General features: G+C 61.9%; 1 protein-coding gene across 4 annotated transcripts; it reads left to right on the top strand.

Moving 5' to 3' along the window:
• Positions 1 to 1,733: 1,733 nt before the first annotated feature.
• On the top strand, positions 1,734 to 4,792 carry LOC311185843 (gametogenetin-like; the record flags this gene model as incomplete). Of its 4 annotated transcripts, none has more annotated exons than XM_084256677.1 (3): positions 1,734 to 3,239; positions 3,510 to 3,871; positions 4,675 to 4,792. In XM_084256677.1, the coding sequence occupies 3 exons, from the start codon at positions 1,734 to 1,736 to the stop codon at positions 4,790 to 4,792; spliced, it is 1,986 nt and encodes a 661-aa protein (XP_084112803.1). The 4 variants fall into 4 exon arrangements, with proteins under 4 accessions (XP_084112803.1, XP_084112802.1, XP_084112801.1 ...); XM_084256676.1 differs by having other exon boundaries at positions 1,734 to 3,308; positions 3,567 to 3,871; XM_084256675.1 differs by having other exon boundaries at positions 1,734 to 3,345; positions 3,550 to 3,871.
• Positions 4,793 to 8,642: the final 3,850 nt, after the last annotated feature.

Here is an 8,642-nt window from a genome sequence, read left to right as displayed (position 1 = left end):
CATCCCCGCGCCCCCCGCGGCACCTGCCTGGGAGGCTCCGGCCGGGCTCCGAGCGGCGGCGACGTGGCCTCCTGCTCCTCCTCCTCCTGCTCGCTCCGGCTCCCTCGCTGGCTCCGCGGCGCTAGAGACGGGCACCGGGAGCCGGGCGGGGGGGAGGGAGGGGAACCTGGAGAGGGGGGGAGGGGGCGGCGGGGGGGAGGGGGGAGGCGAGGCGGGCGCCCTTGCCCGCTGGGTCCTAGAGCCCGGCACGGTCGCGCGTGCACAGCCCCCAACCCCCATTTTCTCAGGACCCGGGGAGGCCCCCGACCACCCCCCGATCCGCGACTCGGGCCCTGGGCGTGTGGGGAAAGGGTCCGGGCCGAGCCGCTTCAAGCTGCCGAGGGGCCGAGGGGCTCCGCTCCGGGGTCCAAGTGGGAGGGGCTCCGCGCGCAGCGGGGTTCGGAAAGGGGTGGGGCGAGAGGCGCCCGCCCGAGGGGGCGTGGTCGTCGGGCCGCGGCCAGGAGGCTGAGGACGCCGAGGCGCGGGCCGGGCTGCGTCACGGAGGGGCGGGCCGCGGGGGCGGGCCCGGGGGAGAGGGTCGGGGGGAGACTGCGGGTCCCGCGGGCGGGGCTGAGAGGGACATCCGCGGAGCGGGGCGCGGAGACCCTAGGAGGAGGGGCCGCGGGGCTGTGCTCGGAACGGGCGGGGCTTCGGGAGCGGGACGAACGGGAGGGGCGGGGCCACAAGGGGGCGGGGCGAAGAAACGTTCTCAAGGGGTGGGTGTGGGACGACGCCGGGGCGGGGCGGAAGGGATCCGAGCGTGTAAACCCACGCCCCGGTTGCTAAGGGGCCGGCCCAAGATGGCTGACAGGGGGCGGGGCCCGGGGCAGGGGCGGGGCCGAGCTCTCGGGGTCCGCCCTCGCCGTCTCGCCCTCCGGCCTTCACCCGCACCCCCGTTCTTTTCGGTTATTTTCTGCAGCGGCCGTTCCCCGCCCTGCCCTGACCCCGGGGGCCGCGGTCTGAACTCTGGTCTGGAGGAGTCGGTGAGTGGGCGCTTCAGCCGAGGCGGGCCGAGGCGGAGCTCGGGGCGGGGCGGGCCTGAGTGTCGGGGCCGTGGGGACGGGGCGGGGCGGCGGGCCGGAGGGTGCGGTCTGAGGCTCCGCTGCTGCCGGGCCCAGAGCGGGTCCGGACACGGGGGATCGAGGAGCCCAGGACGGAGGCTTGGCCTGACGGGACTCCTGGGATCGCGGGGTGACGGGCGCTCACACGTGCGGCCGGTGGGTGGGCGAAGCCGGGGTCCCTGACCCCCGGGGGCGGGGCGGGGGCGCGGCGGCCGGGTTGGCGCGCGGGGAGGGAAGTTTCAGCCCCTTCTGGGCGTCCTGAGCCCCCGCCCGGAGAGACGCGCCTCCCTGACTGCGGAGAGCGGCCCGACCAGCGTTCGGGGCCCGGACGCCGTCGGTGGCCGCGGGGAAGGGCTGAGGCCGGAGCGCGCAGCCGACAGCGCGGACTGAACGCGGCGCGCGGGAGGACGGGCCTCGGCGACCGAGCGGCAGCGGGAGGCGGCCGCGGGGAGAAACTGAACGTGGAGAGCCCGGGACAGCGATGCGGCCGGGACTCGGGACCTAGCGCCCCTTGGAGGGCGTGGGGGTCCCGCGCAGGGGTGCGGCCACGCACAGGTAGCCCCGTGGGGTCGCACAGCCTCGCAGACTGACCGCCTGGCGTTTTCTGGTCACAGTCCCCGACCTTGGTCAGAAATGGGGAACGTGCAGTCGGAGCCGTCCGCAGGCGGGGGCTCCCGGAAAGAGCAGGCCCCCGACCGCGCCCCTGACTCCCGTCGGACGTCCCTGGTGGAGCCCGAGGTGACAGCCGCCTCCCCGGCCATGCGCCTGGCTCGCGGGCTGGGCGTTTGGTTCCCCACCAGCTCCGCGCCCCCGGGACTCCTGGTCCCCCCCGCGCCCCAGGCCACCCCGCCGCCCCTCACCCTGCCCCTGGACCTACACTCGCCCGTGACGGCCCCCTGCGAGGCGGCGGCGGCGGCCGCGGTCTCCACACCACCCGCCGCCCCCGCGGGGAGTCTGCTGCCCGCGCCATCCAAGTGGCGCAAACCCGCGGGCGCGCCGGTGCCCCGGATCCGCAGCCTGCTGGACGCGAGCCACCGCGGCCAGGGCGACCCTCCGAGCCTCCGCCCGCTGCCGCCGCCACCCAGGCCGCCGACCCAGGAGGACGCCGGCCCCGCCGCGAGGGCTCCGTCCCCGCCGCCGCCGCCCGCCGAGGCGCGGAGGCCGCCCCCGCCGCCCCCTCCCGACCGGCAGCCTGCAGGCCGCACAGTCACCCCCGCGCCGCCCGCGCCCGCCGCCGGCCCCGCAGACAGCCCGGCCGCGCCCCGCAGCCAGGGCCCGGCGGCCGGCCCGCTGCGCAGAGGGCCGCTTCCCCAGGCGGGAGAGGGCGAGCGGGCCCGCGCCGCCGCTGCGGAGGCCGGCCTCAGCCTCCTGTGCAAAGTGACCATCAAGCCCGGCACGCCCTTGCCTACTACTGCGGCAGCGTCGAGCGCCTTGGCCGCCAAAACCCCGCCGGGCGGCGGCGGCGGGGGCGGCGGGCCCTTCTCTGCGGCCGCGGGCGCCATCTCCTACGCCCAGGTCCTGAAGCAAGGGCCCCCGGCTGCTGCGCCCGCCGGCCCCTCGGCAGGGGCCCCGCGGGGAGCCCAGGAGGCAGAGGGCGGAGATGGAGACGCCGAGGGCGGCGCTGGGCCCCCCTCGGCGCCCGCGTCCCACGCCCGGACGCTGCCGCCCCCTCCCTACACCACCTTCCCAGGCTCCAAGCCCAAGTTTGACTGGGCGAGCCCCCCCGACGGCCCCGAACGCCACTTCCGCTTCAACGGGGCGGGCGGCACCGTCGGGGCACCCCGACGGCGCGCGGCCGCGCTCTCAGGGCCGTGGGGCTCCCCGCCACCGCCTCCCGGCCAGACACACCCCGCCGCCGGCCCCCGGAGGCCCGCGGCCGCCCTGCTGGCGCCGCCCATGTTCATCTTCCCGGCGCCCCCCCACGGCGAGCCTGTGCGCCCCGCGCCCCCCGGCCCGCAGGAAGGGCCGGCGCCGCGGCCGCCCCCGCCGGCTCCCGCGCCGCCGCCCGCCGCCCCGCCCCCGCCGCAGCCACCCGCGCTCCAGCCTCCGCCGCCGCCCGCGGCTCGCCCGCCCACCCCGGGCCCGGGCCACGTGGAGTCGGCCCCGGCTGTCGCCCCAGCGCCCGCTCTGCCCCTCGCCGTGGCTGCCGACCCGGCTCCACTCCCGCCCCCTTCCCCTTCTCCGGCCCCGGCCCCCAACCCGGCCCCGGCCTCGGCCCTGTCCCTGACGCCGGCCCCGGCCTCGGGCCCCGCCCCGGCCGCGGCCCCGGCCTCGGTCCAGGGGCCGGTCCTGGCCCCGATCTTGGAGCCGGCCCCGACTCAGGTCCCGGCCACAGCCATGGCTCCGGCCCCGGCCGCGCCTCTGGCTCCATCAGAGCCTCTGGCCCCGGTCCCGGCCGTGCCCCCGGAGCCAGCCCCGGGCCCGCCTCCGGTTCCATCCCCGGCTCCAGCTCCCACCCTGCCTGAGCCATCGCCGCCTGCTCCCGCACCCCTCAAGACCCGCACGCGAAGGAGCAAGGGTCCCCGCGCAGCCCGGGGCGCACCGCGCGAGGATGGCGCGCCTGGAGACGGTCCTCGCCAAAGGACTGCAGCCACCGGGACACACAGAGGCGGCGGAAGGGGTGGTGGCGGCAGGGCCCCTCTGGCAGGGACGGCCAACACCAGCGCCGCGCGCCGCTGGCCGCCCTTCCAGGTGCTTAACTCTTGTCCCTGCAAGTGTTACTGCCGCCACCAGCCGCGCCATCGCCGCCTGCCACGCAACGTGTCTGCCTGGTGAGGGGGAGGCGCGGGGCAGGGAAGGGAGGGCCTATGCCTTAAGTCCTCACCCCAACTTTCCTGGCTAGATTCCTACGCAGCCCTTTGGTGTCCTGATCCCCTTGGTGCATATCGAACCCAGCTCAGCTCCAGCCCCTCAGGAGCCTGGCCACTGTGACCCCAGCCCCTTGATCTCTAGACCTTCAAGGTGACCCTTTGGCTCTCTACTCTCTGGAGCCATCAGGGAGGGAAGTGGTGCAGGGAGTCAGACCCTCTTCACAGCTTGCCCCTGTTCCAGAGGGTACCAAGAGAGGGAACAGAGGAGGAACAGTAATCGGAGGAGAGGGAAGGGCAGGCTTCAGGAACTAGTGTGTAAATGCAGATCTCCAAAGGAAGAGCCCCTCCCCTCCTCTCTCCAGCCTCTGGCAACTTCTCACTCCGGATGCCAAGACTTGACCACCAGAGGGCACTAATGCCCCAGTCGTCAGACACAGGGAAAATACAGCATCCTCTAGTTACAAACCCCACCCCTACCCCCAACTCAGTCCTCCAATCTGGTCACCCAGGCTCCTGAGGAACCAGGAGCAACTGGGAGACCCTGCCTTGGATCCCCTGGGACTTAGCTGGGGCCTCAGGGTAGGGGGACAGTAGCACCAACCCTCAACACCCTTTTGCCACCCTGTTACCACCGCTTCTTGCCACCAGCCTAAAAGTGCCTTTGGGAAATGCAAATCTGGCCTCTTATACAGCCTGGGAAGGGGGCGCCTAAAAGAGGTAAAGGTCTGGCCTATCAAGCCCTGCTCATTCTCCCCTCCCCGTAGGCTGAGCACACCTACCAACCACCTGAGCGAGCCACCCTGGGTCTCCACCATCAAGCTCGCAGGCTCCCTGGTTGCAGGGCTGGAGTACTACGATTTACAGGCCGCCCATTCCAACTGAGGCGGTCTGGGCAATGCCCTCCACCTTCCCTCCTGGACAATAAAATAACCATCCGCGTGCCTAGCTGCCTGTCAGTCACCGTGCGGCCAGGGTGGGATAGGAGGGGCCAGCAGAGCTCCTGGAAAGACAGGAGGCTGGACCCAGAGCAGTAGTCATGGAGGTTCCCTTCACCTGGCATCTGGACAGATGGGCCCAGGGGTGAGAGGGTTCATCCCCCTATTATCACTGTACAAGCTGATCTGGAGCGAAGCTGAAGGGATCAGCGCAATCATTTGGAAAGGAATGGGCCATTTCAAATCCCACATTCTGTAAAGGGCCCAGCCAGATTTGGACTCGGCCTTCAGTGCCTTCTCACAAATTTGGGACAGGAAACAGGTCGGAGAGGGGAGGTCAGAAGCCACAGCACTGGCTCAGGCAGGGTGGGGGCCAGGGGAAGCCCACGCCACGCTCCGTTGCAGAGATCTCACCTGGGAGCCCACAGACAGCCTCCATTTCACGTCATTTCACGCACTGGTTTAATTCGTTGCAAACATCTTTTCAAGTGAGGATCTTCAACCCCCTTCACGAAAACAGCAGTGCCTCGGCCTGGCCTTCCTGTGTGTCCACAGCTGGCCGCCAAGCCCCTGGAGACCTTGAGTAACAGCCAGCCGACAGAGGCTGACTGATGGAGGGCTCCTAAGCTTCCAAGTTCTTCAAAGATAAGAACTCCTCTCCCCACCATTCCAACCAGGCAGACCAGGGTCCCTCTGCACCCCACAGAGCCAGCACTTACCCAACGGTGGGTCTTGGTTCACTTTCCTCACCAACCAACTCTGTCTGCACAACTCTAGGCAAGTGATTTCACCTCTCTGTGCCTCAGTTTCTCTACCTTTCAGATGGGGGCCCTAATCACAAACTTCTAGGTCTGCTGTGAGGACTCAGCGAACCTACACCTTTTTAAGTGCACACAGGAGTGCATGGTCCAGAATAGATGAGTAATAAACATCAGCCGCTACCATCACTGAAATTCAACTTCACCTCCCCTAGTCAGTTCCTGAGCCTCCTCAGACGCCAGGGTCACGGTAACCTGGGCACCGGCATCCCCAGGGGCATGGCTCCTGCTCAAACACCCCAGACCAAACCCAGCAGTCCTGTGGGAAAAGGCTGCAACCTTCGAAGAATCCTGACAAGGCCAACAGCCACGGTGGATGCAGCAGAGAATGCACCTCCACTGGTGCCAAGTGCCGTGCAACTCCACTGGTGCCAAGTGCCGTGCTAAGCTCATCCCGTAGGTGATATTCTAGGAATATCAGGAAAACTGCAGCCCAGGGAAGTGTAGCAACTCATTGAGATCACACAGCTGGATTTAAACCTGGGCAGTTCACAAAAGCCATTTAGTCTTATGACAGTAATGCCACGTATACACTAGGATTGGGAGTATTTTTTTCCTGTTTCCTCCATGTATGTCATACCTGCTTACTTAACATATCCACTTTTTTCTCAGATCCCTGTCTCTATCATTTCTAATGCAGTTCCGTGCCAGTCATCAGGTTTTTAACCTCATTTAGTGGTCTTCAGGAACAGCAAACTTTTGTCCTTGAGTCCTGTCCTGTCCTTGTCCTTGGACCCTTCCTGGATCTCTGCCACCTCCCTTCTACTGCTGGTGGAACTGTTAACTCTACAACTTTGGAAAACAATCTTATATTTATTAAAAATTTAAATATGTATATTGTGACTCAGTAGTCTTAATTTATAGACCTGTCCCTTAGAAATAGAACAACTGTGGGGGGGGGCCTCCCTGGTGGCGCAAGGGGTTGGAACACAGCACTACGAAGATATCTGCAGCCACTGCAAAACGAGTTCAATCCCTGGCCAGGGAGCTACCCACATGGCACAGCAGACCTCTCCTGTCTCGCCCACTGCTCCCCTCAGCAGTGTATTTCAGTCAATCTGCCTGTTCTGCTCCCCACTCTGTCTCTGGTGAATCCTCTCACCCTCCACACCTCTGGCCTGTACCCCAGTTCTTGTATGCATAAATAAATAAACCTTTTTTAAAAATAAAGAAATAAAACAATTGTATTTAAGGAAAAGCAGTAAAGCTATCTATTATATTCGTCCCCTAACAATGCATCGTCAGGCGATTTCATCATTGTGTGAATGTGTTAAGAGTATAATTACACAAACCTAGTAGCAGTAGCCTACTACACATCTAGGCTAGATGATACAGCCTTATTGAGACCACCATCACATGTACAGCCTATCAATGACCGAGCATCATTAAGCTACACATGACTATATATACTGAAATGAACTTCATTTCATTCATAATATAAAATTGACCACCTTAAAGTGAACAATTCCACATTCTGTCAATTATTGCTTCATATTTTGGGGGGCTGTTTGTAGGTGCAACTATGTAGAATTTTGTTGTTGTTGGGTTGAACTTATTATCAATATAGAACATCCCTGTATCTAATAGCCCCTTTTTAATTTAAAGCTCTTGTATGCATAAATAATCTTAAAAAATAAAATAAAATAAAGGGCCTCCCTGGTAGCACAAGGGGTTAAGCACCGCACTATGAAGCAATCCACAGCCTCTGCAGCACAAGTTTGATTCCCGGCTGGCCTGCGAGAAACATGGTGAGGCAGACATTTCCTGTCTTGCCCGCTGCTCCCCTCAGCAGTGTATTTCAGTCCGTCTGCCTGTTCTGCTCTCCGCTCTTTCTCTGTTGAGTCCTCTCACCCTCCCCTCGCATGCCCCCCCCATCTCTGGCCTATACCCCAGCTTTTGTATGCATAAATAAATCTTAAAAAAAATAAAAAATAAAGTCTATTTTCTCTGATTATCATCAGAGAAATAGCCACCCCAGCTCCCTTTTGATTAGTGTTTGCATGGAATATTCTTTTCTAGCCTCTTATTTTTAACATGTCTTAAAGTGAGTCGCTTATGGACAGCACGTGGGAGAGATGGATCTGGTTTTGAAATCCAACCTGACAATCTCTGCCTTTTCATGATACTTTAACCCATTAACTTTTAAGAAAGTATTAATAATAAGGACTTTACTAGTATCACTTAGCTATTTGCTTTCTGTATGTTTTTGGCCCTCAATTCCTCCATTGCTACTTTTTAAAAAAAATCTAATTGATTATTTGTAGCGTATGATTTTTATTCCTTTGTTTCCTTCTGCATATTTTTTATTATCTTAGTGGTTACCTTGGAGATTGCAATTAACCTCTAGTTATACTCAGAAGGCAGAGCAGGGAAAAAACAGAAAAAATGAAGCCAGAATCCTATGCACATTGAGGTATTCTGGATCAAACTGTACCTGAAGCCCACATTAACAAAGTCCATAAACTACCACTTCCATTTGGATCCTCTGAGTGAAATTTTTGCTACTTGCAACGAAAACCAAAATCTTAACTTTTCCAGAGTCCCCTCCTTAAGCCACACACTAGATAGATGTTGACATTCAAAATATTTAATGACTGGTACTAAACCTGGGCTCTGACAATCAGAATAGACTGCAGGCCAAAGCAATGGGCCTGAATCATGGAGGCCCTGCTGGTCTTTAGGGAGGCAAGGGGCATGCTGGGGAGTAGCTCGGGGACAAGCACATAGAGAAGCTGCTCTTTGCCATCTGTCACAGAAGGATCTCCATATTGTAATGACCTATGCAGCTGTGTTGTACAAACTAACTACACATGTACCCATAGCTGGACCTGCGTGAGGCCTCACTTGTATCTGAAGGAGTGCAAATTCAATCAAAATAGAAAGAAAGCCATGAGATGCGTTGCTGGTTACATTTCTAAGATGGTCTGGGGAAATGAGGGATGAGGGTGGTTGTGGGTTAATGCAGGAGGCCCAGGTAAG

This window comes from Talpa europaea, assembly GCF_964194135.1.
Source record: "Talpa europaea genome assembly, chromosome: 16".
Classification (NCBI taxonomy): Eukaryota; Metazoa; Chordata; class Mammalia; order Eulipotyphla; family Talpidae; genus Talpa; species Talpa europaea.
This window is presented reverse-complemented; position numbering and strand designations above follow the sequence as displayed.